Here is an 18,808-nt window from a genome sequence, read left to right as displayed (position 1 = left end):
CAGACAGCTTTGAGGCAGGTCAAAAAAACAATAAAAGGATGTGACATTTTCAGAGCACTCTCAGAGAGGCACATTTCCACAATTCAACTCCACCTACTTTTGTCTATTTACATTAGCCTCACTATTGCATGTTTGAGGCCCAAACATTTATTGTTTTACATTTTACACAACCTCAAATGCTCCAAAAATTTTAATAGCTGGTACACTTTTCATAAGTTGCCATATGGTTAGCACATTTTCATATCAAGGTCAAAGCAAGCAGTGTCAGACGTTACGTGTTGTTACGTCCCTGGATGTATTTCAAGTGTATTTTTATTTGTGATCATTTGTTTGTTTAATGACGTTGCGGATTTATGGCTTTAGCCTTACTGCAACTGAGATTTTGCCTCTGTGTTGTTTTTCTTTCGTTTTCTCTCTTTTTCCCTTGCAGGTTGCTGAACATCCAGGTGTTTGCAATAATTATTTCTAATCACTCCTCTGTTGGGATTGGTTGATGGGGAGAGGATAAATCCCAGGCAGGATAAATCCCAGTCAGATCTCTACTGTAAGAAGCTTCCATTCCCTTGTTCCAGATGGTTGTTGGTGTGCATGTGTTGCTGTACATTGTTGAAGTGTTAAGGCTGCAAATTATTGTAGCAGTTAATAGTTGTAGCTGCAAGATACTGTGTTATTTGTGACTTGTTCCTCTTGGTAACTGAGGGAGGTCTAAGTCATTCTAAACTGAAGTTTTGACTTTTTGTACATATTGTGAACTTATGGAAGTTGTAGGGAGGTGATTGCCATTTTGCCTAGTCTCGTATCTTCTTATGTATATACCTCATGAGGGAGCTAGGGTAAATTTATGTTTATTTGCACTGTCTTTAAGTTAGTTCTGACTTCCCACTAGTAATTGTACTTCTGTTTTGTTTTGGCCTTACCCCCTACTGAAGCCTTTGATACTTCCTATTTCTTTAAAAAAATAAAAAAATGTAAATGGTTGATTTATTTATGAGTGCTGGGATGGGAGAAGGGAACCCAAAATCTTTTTGTTACTCCTCCCAACCCTAGACTGGGGTGGGACGTAATGGTTGTTTAGAAGGCAAATAATGTGCAGTAGCACTGTTCTATCTGTACTGTATATGCACTCAGTTTGCATTAACATGCATACAACAGCCTGTAATTAAATTGTTTTAAGATTAATTTATTTAATTACAATATGTGTCATGCATAATGGTATTAAGGACACTGTAAATTAACAGGATGCTATCTTTAATGTTCAATATACCAGACACTGCACTGTTCCATCTAAGCTGCACTAATGTGTAGTCGCTTAGTTGTAAAGTTGCTTCCATGCAGATGGAAAAACGGATTCAAGTGTGTGGGAAAACCTTCTTGAATCAGAGTTAAACGCATGCTAAGTGTTTCAGCTGGAGTCCATTTGAAAGTTTTTTTCAGTATGGAGCTGAAGCTTATAATAAAATATTGTGCATAAACAAGGTGGAAATACACATTACCGAGTCATGAAACATCAAATACACATACCGCATTAATGACGGGGCGAGAGTGCTAGTGAATGTGGAAAGTGGAAATGCGGCAGCATGCCCGAACTGTACCCATCCCGTGAGTGATTAACATAAACAGTTGCTTATGTCTCACATGAATGCAGACAGGTGCAGCAAATCAGGTATTTGTCCAAATATCTGCAGTGTAAATGCAGTAATGCAGCCTAATAGATCTGCCACTGCGAATTATGCTGTTAATATGAATTAAACAACAGCACTGAAAAGAAAGCCACTGACTGCTCTTTATTTATTTATTATTTGCCTACTATTTTCTTAGTTTACTTAATACTTATAGGATACGTTTCCACTTTATTTTGGATGAAATTAATGCAGTCTTGGTGAGCAGAAGAGACTTCTTTTAAATGGTAATGTAGGTCTAAAATTAAGTTAAGTCTTTATGTAAAGAAATGCATAGTCAGATTACTTTATTACCAACTTAAAACTTGATTTTGAACAAAGTCTCCTCACATTCATTCTCTTTCTGTCACATTCCTCAGTGATAGGCCCAGGGGAGGGGTATTTGTCTCCTCGGGCGTGAATTACAATCAATAGATAGTTCATGCCTCCTCACATATGACCTTTCTAAAACTAAAAGTGTCTTACACAAGTTAAATTACTATATTGTTTTGTATGAATGAGTGATCAAGATGGTTTTCACATAATTTTGTAACAAAAACTATAGACTAAAAGATCTAGTTCTCAAAAGGCTTGTGGACAAATATTTAGTATGTGTTATATGGCTTTATTTCAATTACTTCAATTTTTTGTTTTTTCAAAAACCATGCATAAACGTTATTTTTACACACATTAACCTAGAAGCAAATGATTTGACAGGCGAGTACCCTCACTCTCACTTATACAGGTAAACCGTACTGGGTAGATTGCTTGTTCATGACATCACATCGCATTACTAAAATTATAGTCAGAAACCATTTCTTGAATTACACTTGTAAAGTAATCTAATCTGATTGCTTTTGTATAATTTCAGATGTACTGTAATACTTGTTTATTTGTCACATGCATTTGAGTAGGATAAGCTTGTACCATTTTTATATAATGTTGCTTAAATTGATTAAAATATAAGAATTTATATAATTTTGTGTATGTGTTTTACTTCATATTTGTCTTTTATAAAATCAAAACCACAAAAAAAAACATCTCAAAAGTTGTCACAAAAGCACGTTCATGTACAGTACATTTTTGAAGCAGAGTACAAAGGCTATACGCTGTGGGGCAATTTTGTGTGGATTACTGCTCCATCTTAAGTGTAATAATGGCTACTGTCTAGTAATATGTTTGTGTGTGTTATTCCACACTCAAAAGATTTAACAAAAGTATATAAACTGTAGTCTGATTTAGAATGAAAAATTTAAAAAGAAGAATTACAGGGATCAATAAAATATGAATGTGGTGTTTTATATTTTTTATGACAAGAAATAAAATATTTAGATAAAATAAATAAATAAATATTCCTCTACACTCTACAGGCTCTCAGTGTCACATGTTAGAAAATGTAGTGTCCTCCCAACTATGTTCATTTCTACAGAGAAATGGTATATATGAACAATTTCAGTCAGGAGGTAGGCCTCATCACAGTAAAGAGACTGCAATTATCAGAGTTACAAATGAGTTGCTCTTATCATCTGATCGCGGCTGCATTTCTCTTCTAGTGCTTTTAGATCTTAGTGCAGCCTTCAACATGATAGATCATGACGTACTCTTGAATAGGCTGGAGAATTACGTTGGCATTAGCATGGTTTAGGTCCTATTTATCAGACCGCAACCATTTTGTATGTGTAAATGAGGAATTGTCAAATCAAACACTTGTAAAGTAATCTAATCTGATTGCTTTTGTATAATTTCAGATGTTCTGTAATTCTTGTTTATTGGTCACATGCATTTGAGTAGGATACGCTTGTACCATTTTTATATAATGTTGCTTAAATTTATTAAAATATAAGAATATATATATAAGAATATATATATATATATATATATATATATATATATATATATATATATATATATATTCTTACATTTTAATAAATTTATATATATATATTCTGTGGTAGGGACAGGACTAAAAAATTATCGAACAATCATTGCATTCTGTCCGAATGTAATGATAGGATGTCCTTTCTGTCAATCTATATTTGCATAACGCCGTGAAACTTGTTCACACAGACAATCACGTCACCAGTGTGGGTTCCTTGACGTTGAGCAGAGCGAGCGCGAGAATGGAAGGCAAACCGCAGCTACCTTATGTTCCTCCTGAACCACCAGTAAAAATTAACAAGAAAAGAAAAACCATGTTAGAAAATTCTGCAACAAAAAAAATGTCTGGATCAAGAGTGTGCTAACAGCAGAATTAACATTGCCTTGCTTTTCCACACCGGAGGCAACTGCAATCTGAAAAAGGGTCTGAAAAATTACGCCATGGTTGCTGTTTTTCTTTTGGACAGGTAATTACATGGTTTGATTATTTTTTGATATATTTTGTTAATGTAATGAAGTATTTATCTCATGTGGTTTGTCTACCTTTACAAATTATCTCAAAGCTAACAGCAGCTACGGTGTAAAATTAAACTATTTTTAACTAGTTTTCAAAGTTACAAAAATACTGCAACAGCCACACCTTTGGTGCATGGATTCATAAGGCCACCACAACCAACTGTTGACATGAGATAATCTGAAACAGTTGCAATCGATTCCACCAACATGTCTCTCCTCCTGGCGCTTAGACTCTGTTCTGTGTGACAGAAAAGCAAGGGTGGGTTATATGCTTTCAAAGCTAGCTTGCTAACTGCTAGCCTCATTGGATTACACACCCTAGCTTTAAGTATGGAGTGCCACAGGTATCAGTTTTAGGGCCTCTGATTTTCTCCTTATACATGCAGTGGCAAGAAATTGCTTTCTACCTTATTCCGACAAAACAGAGGTACTAATTATTGGACCAAAATCCTCTAAAAATGAGCTGTTAATATAGAATTTGACTCTCGATGAATGTACTTTTAAGTCATCTTCTACAGCAATAAACTTTATATATGGTGATATATTTGATATCAATCTGTCATTTCAAAATCTAATTTCCAATGTTTGTAGAAAATAATTCTTCCACTTCAGAAAAATTGCTAAGTTATAATACATGAATTTGTTTTTCGGCATCAGCAACAGAGAGCATGTGTTCATTACCTCAAGACTAGATTATTGTAATGCATTACTGGGAGGATGTACTGCAAGTTCAATAAATAAACTACAATTGGCTCAAAATGAAGCTGCCAGAGTGCTGACTAGAACCAAGAAATATGATCATATTAGCCCCATTTGATTGTCGTTACGTTGGCTACCTATTACATTTCATAACTATACACAAAGCTTTGAATGGTCTAGCTCCACAGTACTTAAGTGATCTTCTGACATGCTATATTCATTATGCACATAAAATTCTGGCTTGTTAATAGTTCCTAGAATATCAAAATCCACAAAAGGAAGTATATCATTTTCCTATTTGGCTCCTAAACTATGGAATAGTCTCTTTAACACTGTTTGGGACACAGACACATACAGTCAGTTTAAGTCTAAACTAAACAATCATCTATATAGAGAGACATCCACCTAATTTATTCATCAACTCACAATTAGGCTTCTTTAGATAAGTCTGCCGGAACCAGAAACATATATCATGATCTATAACTCTTCCTAAAATGTATGGCATCTACACTAATATTCATATCCCAAGGTTACCAGACCCGGCCAGATCCAGCTATGTTTCTGCTTGGTGTCGGACTTAACTGCAACGTGTCACTGAGTAATGACGACAAACTACAGCTGTTCCTAGCCAGACATCGCTTCAGTCTTTTACTATGGACTTCAGAGGGTGAACTGATGCCAACTCCAACTGCAAGACATCGGATACTTCATATGCAAATGGCTGAACCTTGGACTTAGGATGGACCCCACCAAACCTCTCCAAAATTACCTGCCAGTTGAACTACGATGCACCTCATTGATCTCTGCCTGCATCACCTTTGATGGACTACACTCTTGAAATGGAATACATAGACAATTGTTTAATTGCCAACAAAAGCCTTTATCAGCCGACTAACAAAGGACAATGCATCTATCACTTACTGAGTTTACAAATTTTAACCATGACTTGCACTGCACACAAATAACTAATATTGGCATTATATTCGTGTTGTTTAGCCAGAGGGGAACTGGCACCCACAGTGAGCCTGGTTTCTCCCAAGGTTATTTTTCTCCATTAACCAACATCTTATGGAGTTTTGTGTTCCTAGCCACAGCTGCCTTCAGTTTGCTCAAAGGGATTCTAAATACAATTATTATGTAATTATTCAATGTGTATACACAATTTACAATCATGTTTAATCAAACTTCACAAGGATCACTCAAAGACTTACAGTTACAATAGATATTACAGTTACATTTTTTGTTAATGCATGATTTTCCATAATTATATGACTTGACATGCAAAAATAACTCACTCCAGGGGGTACTGCAGGGAAATTTAGACCCTTCTCATGAAAAGGTTAATCGGATTACGAGTATTTTAAAATGTAATTTCACCAAATTTTTGTAATTTGATTATGTAATTCACATTACATGTAATCAGTTACTTACTGGCACTGCAGGTAAATAAGTAATCTAAATAATATACACAAAAAAATTGCCTAACATGTTTAATATAATAAGTGGGGTTGACTGCCATTCACCTACAGTTTCAATAACATCTTTGATTTATGCTTTCAGCTCACACTACAAAATAAATTTTTACAAAAAAAAAATATTTCTTGTGTAATGGAAATAATGCCTACTCATTACTCATTACATCTCATTGCATTCATCAAGATATATCTAGGTATTACGCTGCCTTTGTATGAGAAGAAAGATCTTAGGAATGTTGATTTTGCCCTTCTTTGCTCTGTTACCAGAAGAAACCAAAACCTCAATCAACAGTCCTGTTTAGTGTACTATTAGCCCAATCTTCAAATACAGCACAGTCATGAAAGGTTCCTCAGGTGGTGAGCCAGTCTGACAGATTCACAGTGATCTGTGCTGTGACTGGCCACAAAGATGAAAATTTGTGTAGGCGGTTTTGGCATGTTAGCCTTCAGGCTTTGTAGTTTAAGTCACCTTTTCAGGCTTCTCATAACATAACCTTTTGAAGATACTCATCTCTTGTGACTGTTTCTCACCGAGGTCTCCTACAACATGAACGTCATAAATAAAACAATAGGGCTGGGGGAGGATAAAGGAATAGTTCACTTAAAAACTAAATTCTGTCTTCATTTACACACCCTCAAGTTGTTCCAAACCCAAACGACTTTGTTTCTTTCATGTAACACAAAATTAAATAATTTTAAGAATGTACTGGTCACTCTTTGCCTTTTATTGTATGTGAACAGGGATTGGGTCTGTCATGCTCCAAAATGACAAAAAAAGCACCATCAAATTTTAAGATTCTGCTCAAGTTTTATTATACAGAAGCTTTGGGTGAACAAACAGAAATGTACATTGTTATTCTTTGATAAGCTTACCCTTTGCCATAGATCTACTGGACTACAAACGTTTACTGACAATAAAAATTGTGCATCAGTGCCAAATGTCATTTGGTCACAAGACTTTTTGAAGAACCAATGTTTTTGACTGTAAATCCGTATCAATATTTGGTTTGAGAGCTGCAGCATAAAGGAAGATTTTCAGCTACTTACATTTTGGCCTGTTCCTCACACAGAAATATTGCATGGCTTCAGAAAACTTATATAAACTTACATAGTGCGCAAGTGATATGGACTACATTTAGGATACTTTTATGGTGCTTTTTGACATTTTGGAGCATGAGAGACCCAAACACCTTTAACTACACTGGACAAGAGTGGTCAGGACATCATTCAACATTTCTCATTTGGTGTTCCACGTAAGAAAGAAATTCACAAGTGTTTATAACGACATGACAGGTCAACCTGTTCTAAGCTTACATTGCATTCATTTCTTGTTTAGGAATTTATATCATGGCCAGCAGTGAAAACCTAGCATCCATTACTAGTGCTCACACAATTCTGATGCTAGCCATTAGTCCATACTTGACCCAGGGGTGGGGACAGCTTCAGTCTTCATGGTTTTGCTATGTTTCCATTGCAGCCATGTCTATCATACCCATATAATTCTTTCATTTCCCCATAGTCTGAACCTTCAGGCATGCCGCTTATAAGAAAAGACTCATCCTATAAAGAGACCCGCCACGGATCAAGACCACAGCAAGTGCCTTGGTACAGAATAATGTCAACTGAAGAGAAACACAAAGGCTCTGGTAAGCACAGTGCTTTTTTATGTATCCATTGGGTTTAAATGTGAACATTAACTTTGTGTCACATTGTATTATGTGCTGGAAACCGCAGCATCCATGAAATATCTCATTATACAGTGCATCCGGAAAGTATGCACAGCGCATCACTTTTTACACATTTTGTTATGTTACAGCCTTATTCCAAAATGGATTAAATAATTTTTTTTCCTCAAAATTCTACAAACAATACCCCATAATGACAATGTGAAAAAAGTTTGTTTGAAATCTTTGCAAATTTATTAAAAAAATAAATGTAAAAAAAATCACATGTACATAAGTATTCACAGCCTTTGCCATGACTCAGGAGCATCCTGTTTCCACTGATCATCCTTGAGATGAGTCCACCTGTGGTAAATTCAGTTGATTGGACATGATTTGGAAAGGCACACACCTGTCTATATAAGGTCCCACAGTTAACAATGCATGTCAGAGCACAAATCAATCCATGAAGTCCAAAGAATTGTCTATAGCCCTCCGAGACAGGATTGTCTCGAGATCTGGGGAAGGGTACAGAAAGACGTCTGGAAGAAGTTGGGAACCACCAGGACTCTTCCTAGAGCTTGCCGCCTGGCCAAACTGAGCGATCGGGGGAGAAGGGCCTTAGTCAGGGAGATGACCGCTCATCACCTGGCCAATACCATCCCTACAGTGAAGCATGGGGTGGCAGCATCATGCTGTGGGGATGTTTTTCAGCAGCAGGAACTAGGAGACTAGTCAGGATCGAGGGAAAGATGAATGCAGCAATGTACAGAGACATCCTTTATGAAAACCTGCTCCAGAGCGCTCTGGACATCAGACTGGGCAGAAGGTTCATCTTCCAACAGCACAACGACCCTAAGCACACAGCCAAGATAACAAAGGAGTGGCTATGGGACAACTCTGTGAATGTCCTTGAGTGCTCCCCGATGCTCCCCATCCAACCTGATGGAGCTTGAGAGGTCCTGCACAGAAGAATGGGAGAAACTGCCCAAAAATAGGTGTGCCAAGCTTGTAGCATCATACTCAAAAAGACTTGAGGCTGTAATTGGTGCGTAAGGTGCTTCAACAAAGTATTGAGCAAAGACTGTGAATACTCCTTTTCGTCTTTTATTTTTAATAAATTTGCAAAGATTTCAAACAAACTTCTTTCATGTTGCCATTATGGGATATTGTTTGTAGAATTTTGAGGAAAATAATGAATTTAATCCATTTTTGAATAAGGCTGTAACAAAACAAAATGTGGAAAAAGTGAAGCGCTGTGAATACGTTCCAGATGCACTGTATGTACTGAAAAGTATATTGCCCAATGAAAGGCCCTGCAGATTTTGACCATGCAGGCTTGGTGTGTTCTATCCTTGATATCACACTTTATACAACAAAGTATAATCAGTTCCACTTTAGGCGGAAAAAATGTAACTATGAGATAATAGACTAATTAATATATACAGGGTATGTGTACGTACATCTGACTTGAGGAAACATTTTGCTCCTAGCCTGAAAAAATTATTATTTATCAAGCAATTTGCATTTACTGTAAGCCATTCCTGAGTGCAACCAGTTCCCACTGTCAAATTCAATTAAATTCTCATTTAGGATAAATTAATTACCATGAAAAAAACATTGTTTTTACACAAAATACTCAACATTTATAAACAATGATTCAAAAAATTGCTTCATTAAATAGGCTGAAATGCGTGGGGTTTATTTACGATTAAACCTCCAGGCAAAGGAGGTTTAGACAAATCAATAGACAAATTAATTAATGCTAATAACAGAACTGACAAGTGAAAAACAATGACAAAAGCAAATGATCTTGACATGGGAATTTCAAGGTATGTGATCAATTTTACTTAAACGCTAACCTGCCCACAAAGCAATAAGCCAGAGCTCAGGATCCTGAAAGCCAAATCGTCCTTGTAGTCTGACCCTGGATAAATTACAAGCTGTTCACTGTTTAATTAAACATTTTATTTTATGTTTAATTACTGTGTATAAACACAAAACACTTACAGCATAAGCAATGGCCAGGAATTCCACCCTTGCAGTTTGATTGATGCATGGTCATAAATATGATGTGTATTTGCTGAATAGGGTTTATAGAATACTAACTGAAATTAGCTTCCAAATTTGCTTCATAAAAAATAAATAACAATAATAATAAATACAAGCAAATTAAAGCAATATGTAAATGTTTCAACATTAATTGGCTGATATTTGGCTATTTTGAGATTATTGGTATTGGCTGCTGTCAGTTCCACAATCTACCAACAGGCCTTTTCCATAAGACACATCATGCACACAATTCCAATTCTTTCTGCAATTTTAAATAAATATTGTGTAAAATGAGTGTTAATCTAAATTCCACATTAAAGCCCAAATTGAAAATCTGCGATTCAAAATTTACCTTAAAGGTGCACTCCTAAAGAGTACTCCTAAAGAAAGGAGAGTTTTATGCACCTGTTAGTGATTTTGTTATTACCGTGTCTGTCTATTTAAACCCGCTTGTTTTCCCTTTCCTTTGTCGTTCGTTGACGTTTCTTGTTTATACCGATGTTCTCTCGTTGTTCTCTCTCTGTCCTCCTTGTTCGTTCGAGGATTACCCTGCCCTTTGTGGATGTTTGCTGTCTGTCCTACCAGCATTGTGTTATTTTGTGTTTGAGTTTGATTTTCTTCCCATCGTGGAATTTTCATTTGTTCCTGTTTTTTTTTCAGTTATCGTTGTAAATAAAGCCGCACGTAGATCCAACCTCCCGTCTGCCTTCTCCTGATTTCCCCACATCCCTAACATTTAGCATGTGTTTAACAAATCAATGTAAATTTGTACAATAGTACAAATTATGCAATTTAACAAGAAATATATAGCAAAAATAATAAATAAATATATATATATATATATTATTTATTGAATACATTAATTTGTTCATTTTTAAGAAGCCAAAATGTGAGAAATTATGAAAAAGTTATAAAATATAATTTGTAAAATTACAATTTTCCAAATGTATCTAGTTAAAAGGTCCCCTGCATAATTATCAGCATTATCTGGGAGATAATTTATTTTATATGTAAGCAAAAAGGGCATTATAACTTAAATAAACCCATATAAATCAATATTGAATCAAATCGAAATCAGAATTGAATTGAGAGCTTGTGAATCGGAATCAAATTGAATGAGAAAATCTGTATCAATACCCTGTCCTATAAAATAGCATCTCTTACGGAAAACAAGTGTTTTTGAATAACGCTGCATCCATGCCCCTAGATGCTACTGTAAGTCCAAGATGACACAAAAAGTTACTGAGTGCTCCTTTAATGAAACAAAATCTCAAATGTACCTGCTTTCATTGAAGCACACAAGATGCTCTTTTGAACATTCTCCAATCTCCAAACAAAAAGAAGACTTACTAAATGTTAAGAAATTCTCAAATTCCTATTTTTTTTTTTAATAAAATTTTTACTTAAATTGTTATGCTGATAAGATCAGTGATAAATGCAAAATAGAATCATTTATAAGTGGAGAATTTTGAAACCATACATATCATATCAGATATTGGCCATCCTGCTGTCAAGATATTGATACTGGCAATTAAGAAAACCCACATTGGTCAACCACAAATTCAATGTGTCATAAACGGCCTGCAGGTGGATTTAAGTCACAATTAAATGCTGCATTGGCCAATAGGAGACCACACATGATGTTGCAGGAAATACAAAAACACCTTAGTCTGCGAACAAACTATGTGCTAGGAATTAAAAAGAAGTTATGCATGCAAAATATGCATGTGATCTCTGATGCAACATTCATTAAATCAAGTAAAACATTTTTTGAAAATATAAGCAGAAACCGGCTCCAGCTAGCATACAGTCAAAAACACACTGATCCAGAATTATGCATGCACATAACTGATGCTGCACTGCCCTGCAGGTAGAAGTGATAAGTAATATCTCTGCATCTAATGACCAATAAGCATATATGGTCTGGTGCAATAAATTATTCAGCTGACACAATGTGCGAGGTTCATTTTTGGTTCAGTGCGGCCCAGTTTTCACACTGTTTTCAGAAGCAACATTTTGGCCAGCACACAAATGTAAATACAGGGAGACCTGTGGGGCTGTAAATGTACTGAAGAGTAGTGAAGGAGAATAAAATGACTCCGAATTGATTAATTCAATGTATAAACACTAGCTCAATAGAACAGCCAGACTTTAAATGTATGATTTCAGCCAACGCAGAGAGCACATTATAGTATTTTCTAACTCAGATTAAGTTTGATGGTGCTATTACCTGTAATGAAATAATGACTGAACGCTTATGGCTTTTTCACAAAACTCCACTAAAATGTTCAGTATAGTATGGCGTGCCTTCTGTAGCCCTGCTAATATCAATCCAGTGATCTGAGCAAAGCGGTTGTCTACAAAGGATTGTGGTTTTCACCATCAGAGAGGAAGAGAGACCTGAATCGGTCCTGTGAGGAACAAAAGCTGGACTTTTGCTAATTGGTTTTAGAGTGGCAGCGGGTAAAACTTATTAGAACCCCCACAATGAGAAGGCCAGGCTAGGATTTGTGCTATAAAACCTAATTATACCTCACAAAAGCAGTCTGTTCCATTTAAAATAAAAAAATAAACCCAGAGCAATAACAATCACGCCATTAACAATTAGTCTCCACTGCATCTAATTAACACTGCAATAAAAAATAGGTTCTAAATTTAAACTGTTAGCCTCATATATTCCACAAAGCTCGATACACTGTGCCAATAACATTTAAAGACCCACAGCACCCAGGGACGGTTGATGACTGGCCATTGAGCAGAAACACAAGGCTAATTTGGCTCCTTAACTTAAAGCTACACATTGTAACTTTTTTTTGTTAAAAACAACTAAATGTTATTAATGTTATCAACAAAAATCCATCTTCCAAACCATGTCTTTACCAAATACACTTTGATAAACCTATAATAATGATTTATATTTTAGAGCTGTCAGGATGGATTTCATGGGAAATTGCATACATAACATAATTCGTCATATCCGAACACAAAGAAAATAATATCCGGCTACTGTAGCGCGTGTGTGGGAGCAGCTGAAGCTGAAAGTTTGTGTCACAACGACCAAGAACAATTTACCATGGATCATTCAAAACGGCAAACCTCCGTGGAATCACCGAACAGAGCAGAGTCTACAAGCAAAAAGGGAAAGCGACAGAGTCCATAATAAAACCCGAATCAACATCAGCTTGGCTTTTCAGAGGTGGCGACAACTCTGAGGTATGAAAGGATTTAAAAGCAACACAGTGACCTATTTTTTCTTACTCAACAGGTAAGATATTTTATTGATATGGTTTATTTATAGTTGTGTAATCACACACACAAGTCTGTTAAATTGATTAAATGACTGGAGACATGTGGATTTCTTTTATGCTGCCTAAATATCCCTTTAGGTCCATCAAACAGCCAGCAGCCTGATGGCACCTAAATACATGCATTGTATGGACAAACTGAGCTGGAATCTGCATATAGAAATCTCCACTTCAGTTCTGCTGAAGACGGAAATTCATACACATCTGGGATGGCTTAAAGGTAAGTAAATCATGAGATTTAACACTGTATTTTATGTAATATACTACACTGCTTGAATGATGTGATAGAACAAGTACATGGGCTCCTTTGAAGAACACTTATTAAAGCCTCTTGTTTTTGTGACATAGATGACTACATATAAATATAAAACATTTGCCAAAAGCCAAAATATTACTGTATCCAAAACAATAATGAAAAAGCACATGGATTGTCCATTGCACTCGACAACCTATCTCTGTCGATACTGCATAGATACCAATAAAACCTCTTACCAGCCGCTCACTCTGCTTAGCAAATAGTCATAAGACAACCCTGCAGTCCATTTAAAGGCCAACAAATTAAACAGAGAGCCTTTACACCCTTTCCTCATTAAATCCTAAAACCTTGTAAATGTTAAAGAGAGTGTTGCTGGGTATAAACCATGTGCTCCCATTACAGCTCTGATTGGTTAGACCACTGAAAAACATAGACCGTAAAACTATCCTGCACACCTTGATTGTTCATTTCCATTTGGCAAGCAGGGATGTGGCCAGATTGCCTGCCTAACTCGCATTTAGCATCTTGCTAACCTTCAAGTTTTGACCTGATGCAACAGTAGTTTTTGCATTGGTGTTTGACAAGGAGACTCTTGGAGATATGTCTCTGGAGTGTAGGGCCATATGGAATTCTTGGACAAGCTTCCAAAAGTGCTGTTGGTACACTTGCCTGCACAGCGGTCACCCATTTTCTCCTTCCCTGGGTATAAGACACAGCTTACCGTGTGACCTTATATGGGAATTTTTCAAGAGATGGGGCCACTCTCAGTGGTGTGAATGCAGACGCTGGATCTCTCTGCCTCACAGTTGTCTCACAAGTGTGTGATGAATAAGCCACCTGCTCTAATCTTCCCTCTTCCAACGCTTATTTTGTCTATGTGCCTTTCTTATTAAGGCCCCATTTTCAGAACCACTTACTCCTGAGCAAAAATAAATGTGGACTGCTTTAATGAGGTAAAATGTGTTTATATACATGGCTTAGGTGGAGTACCCAAATTTCACAAACAATTCACATTCTTCCCACAAATCCTCAAATGGTATTTATGAGTAAATCGTGCACTTTAGGTTTATCTTCCCTGTCACTGTTTCTTAACTCTAAGGTGTAAACATTTAATGGTAATGATGTCCATCTGCCTTCAATTGGAGTGTTGCAAAGTGCTTATAATATTTAAAACTTGTTTATAGTTCCCCAATAATTTTTATCACATTTTTATCTCTTTGAAAGTAATTGGTACTGTTTAAAAGGCTAATATAATGGGGCAGAATGGCTCAGGAAAGTCTGTGAATTGCAGAGGGCAACTTCAACGTCCATATTAGGCAAGACAGATTGGCAGCCATCTTGGTAACACCCATAGGCTACTTTTTTCTATGTAGGCAATAAGCATACAAGTATAGCTCCTATCCTCTTGAGTAGGGAATACTGCAATCTTAGAAACAGTCTGAAATACATTTCTATAAAATTTCAAACTGGCAATAAAATCTAAGAATAAAGGCAAAATGCACTAACTACTCCAACACTCAAACTGAGAAAATGGCTTTCAGTTGCCTGGTTTAGTGTGGATTTTGCAGTTACAGCAATTTTCACAATCGCTTTTTTCTGAATTGGACAATAGTTGAGCCTAACCCATCTGAAACAGGGAAGAACGTCAAAGACATTTTTTTTTAACCTTGTAAGTACCCCCACAGCACCATCAGTAAAGCTCAAGAACTCCTTTATAGACACAAAACAAAATTTGAGTAACAAAGGATAAATATAATTTGTTTTTATTTACAATTTATACTATTTACAAGCATTGAGTTTGATATGTAGAAAAAATGCTAAAATGATACTCTTTAAGTAAACCGGCAGTTCAACTTTGTGTTTTGGTTGAGTGCATATTAACGAGAGTAGATTTACATGGCATCTTTATTGCTCTGAACTGGGGAGAGCTTACTCTTTTCCAGTTGACATGAAGCCCAGACCAGATCCCTGTCCGCACAAAAGTCCCGCAAGTGAGCTAGAATCAGCCAGTCGTCGAGATAGTTGAGGATGTGAATGCCCACTTCCCTTAACGGGGCAAGGGATGCCTCAGCAACTTTCGTAAAGGTGCGAGGTGACAGGAACAGACCGAAGGGGAGGACTTTATACTGGTATGACCACCCCTCAAAAGCAAACCATAGGAAGGGCCTGTGTTGAGGTAAAACCGAGATGTGGAAGTACATGTCCTTCAGGTCTACCACCGCAAACCAATCTTGATGCCGGACGCTCGCTAAAATTAGTCTTTGCGTCAGCATTTTAAACGGGAGTCTGTGCAAGTCCCGGTTGAGATCTCACAAGTCCACGATTGGCCGCAACCCACCGTCTTTTTGCGGTACAATGAAGTAGGGGCTGTAAAACCCCTTATTCATATCGGCTGAAGGGACAGGCTCTATTGCGTCCTTCCATAGAAGGGACGCGATCTCCGCGTGCAAGGCATCTGCATTCTCGCCTCTCACCGAGGTGAAGCGGACAGCGTTGAACCTGGGTGGGGGCCTGGCGAACTGAATCACGTAGCCGAGTTGGACGGTCCTGATCAGCCACCACGGCAGGTTCTGTAGTGCAAGCAATGCCCCCAAGCACCGGGCAAGGGTGACCAAATTGACAATCGAAATTTCCCTGGGTAATGTCAGCATAAATGATTAATCAAGTATCAGTCTATTACTTTGCATTTTAATGGCATTAATCAAAGCGCATTTTTGATGCTCTTGATAGATTAGTCGCACGAGGAAACAGGAAGAACTCTTGTGCATGTTTTGAACCCTTGTGCGCATTATTGACATACAGTATATTACCAGTATACGGCACTCACTCTGAGCAATATCTGCAAACAGTGCCTGTTTTGTAAAATTGTATTGTTCGTTTTTTTACAGAGAACTTTTACACCCCTAGTGTCTATACTAACACTCATGGTGATGATTCCCTCTAGTTGATTAGATATCACTGTTGGGTAAATGATATCTGTCAACACGTCTATACTATCTCTGTACCCTTCCTCACATGAACAAAAACCTTAAATAAGTGACTCATGACTGGGATGATCACTGGAGATCAGCAAATTACCTTTTAATGCATGAATACTGAAAAGTCAATAAAAGTGCCTCAGCCAAGCAACTATCACCATGAGACAGATATGTGGTAAGAGTGTCAAGGCATCCTTAGTTACACAGAATCAAACTTGCTGTAAAAAAAAAAAAAGCCATAAATTCCACTATAATTGTATATTATATATAAATAAATTAAATCTAACAACATAAATCCTTCATCGCTGTGAGACTTAGAATCACTGTGAGACTTAGCATCTCTTTCTGGGTATCATATACATGCTTTTAGTAAATATTACAAAATAATTAGTGTTTGCTCAAGCAACTATATAATTTCTTGCCATGGAACGTGGTGTTGAGAGAAGGACCCAAACACAGATCGGCAACAATTAGCTTTTATTTAAATAAACAGAAAACAAACATAACCAAAATATGTTATGGTGTAGAAAGAAGAAAAACAGAACTGATCAAGAACTTCTTGAACTTGACAGGGAAGGCAGACAGAAAAAACGAGCACACGATGACAGGAGCAAATGAAACAATCCAGCACAGGACAGCATACAAGAGGAGCTAATATAGGGAGAGAAATAAAACGGGTTAACAAGGAAGGCAGGTGAAACAAATTAACTAATAATAAGCAGACAAGGAGGTCTGATGCAAGACTGAGAGACAAGTGTCAATATGGAACCAAAACAAAGTCACGCATTATCACAGACACAAACACACAAATGAGATGAGCGTATATTGCACGCAACAGGTGACAGAATGAGATGGGACATCTGTGCGAGAGTTCGGCCACAAATAAACAGGCACCGAAGACCGAACCTCAGCACAACATAATGACAGACTGCGACCCAGATGCGCAGCGTAAAGCTAGCACAATGCGAACATATTCCTTGTTCTATTGCTTGATGTACTATTACATAAAATCTTGAGCACACAAACGATAACAGAAAATCCATGATTATGACATTTTATTAGTCATAGAGGGTGGAGAACCTATCAATCATCCCATGAGACTAAAACAGGTTTCTGCATGGTAAAAAAACAGCTCCCTTTCTCAGATCTTTACACCCCACCAGCAGGCCACCCAAAGTGAGTCTGACCTAAGTTACCCATCAGGCAGGAATATAATAGATAATTTGGCCAGTAAATGGCAGGTATAACTGCAGTTGTCTCCTCTCTGAGGCATATGATTTAGAAAGACACTCAGGTAATAGCTTTGCAAATTTCCTCTGTCATCTCCCCACGCTTCTGCACCTCTGAGATGTTGGGAGAAAGGTGAGAAATCAATGACTATCCATCAAAACATCAATCTCCATTTATTCTCCTCTCAGCTCTTAAATACTAAGCATGGCCACAAAACGCTATCATGTGCACCGGCCCCGATCCCAACAAACTACAGTCCAGCAGGTCGGACAGTGTGGTTGTAGAAGGCACTTTTTTCTTAAAAAAATGTAAAATAAATAAAAATCCATAGACTAAAGACTTTAAGAGATAATAACTCAAAATATTGAGTACAACATTGTGGCTATGAGGAATTCCCACAATGCCTTGCTTTTGAATTATTTAATTACGTTTCCTTGGTCAAAGGGAACATATCATTTGTTATTAAGAATTTATAGAGGTTTTGCCTCTTTTGTAGTATTAAATATTTTGTTTTGTTGCAAATAGAACAGGCACACGTGCATTCCTATGGAGAAATACACTCAGTGACCACTTTATAAGGCACACCTTTACACCAACTTATTCATGCGATTATCTAATCAGCCAATCGTGTGGCAGCAGTGCAATGCATAAAATCTTGCGGATACGGGTCAGGAGCTACAGTTAATGTTCACATAAACAGTTATAATTGGGAAAATATTATCTCAGTGATTTCAACCTTGGCATGATTGTTGGTGCCAGACAGGCTGGTTGGAGTATTCCTATAACTGCAGGTCTCCTGGGATTTCCACACACAACATTCTCTAGAGTTTACTCAGAAAAAACATCCAGTGAGCGGCAGTTCTGCAGATGAAAACTCCCTGTTGATGAGACAGATCAACAGAGAATGGCTAGACTGGTTCGAGCTGACAGAAAAGCAGATGACAGATAACACTTCTGTACAATTGGATAGCATCTCAGAATGCACAACATGTCAAACCTTGAGAATGAGCTACAACCAGGGACAGATTAACCACCGGGCCGATTCAGCCATTGCCCAGGGGCTTCTAAACCCAAAGGGCTCAAGCTCTAAATCAATTATT

At 37.1% G+C, this 18,808-nt stretch overlaps 1 protein-coding gene across 10 annotated transcripts in view; it reads right to left on the bottom strand.

Annotated features, from left to right (window-relative positions):
- LOC127633080 (neuroligin-1) overlaps window positions 1-18,808 on the bottom strand; it is a 257,977-nt gene that overhangs the window by 204,580 nt on the left and 34,589 nt on the right. The window contains exon 3 of one of the 10 annotated variants that reach the window (XM_052111964.1): window positions 17,586-17,618. The exons of 7 other annotated variants lie outside the window; for them this stretch is intronic. In XM_052111964.1, the coding sequence (XP_051967924.1) occupies window positions 17,586-17,618 (33 nt within the window). Of the gene's footprint in view, window positions 1-88; window positions 97-6,886; window positions 6,894-17,585; window positions 17,619-18,808 lie in introns of all 10 variants that reach the window. 2 more of the 10 variants (XM_052111961.1, XM_052111960.1) reach the window with 2 other exon arrangements.

This window comes from Xyrauchen texanus, chromosome 39 (assembly GCF_025860055.1).
Source record: "Xyrauchen texanus isolate HMW12.3.18 chromosome 39, RBS_HiC_50CHRs, whole genome shotgun sequence".
NCBI lineage: Eukaryota > Metazoa > Chordata > Actinopteri > Cypriniformes > Catostomidae > Xyrauchen > Xyrauchen texanus.
The sequence above is the reverse complement of the archived record's forward strand: the minus strand, read 5'-3'. Positions and strand labels throughout refer to the sequence as shown.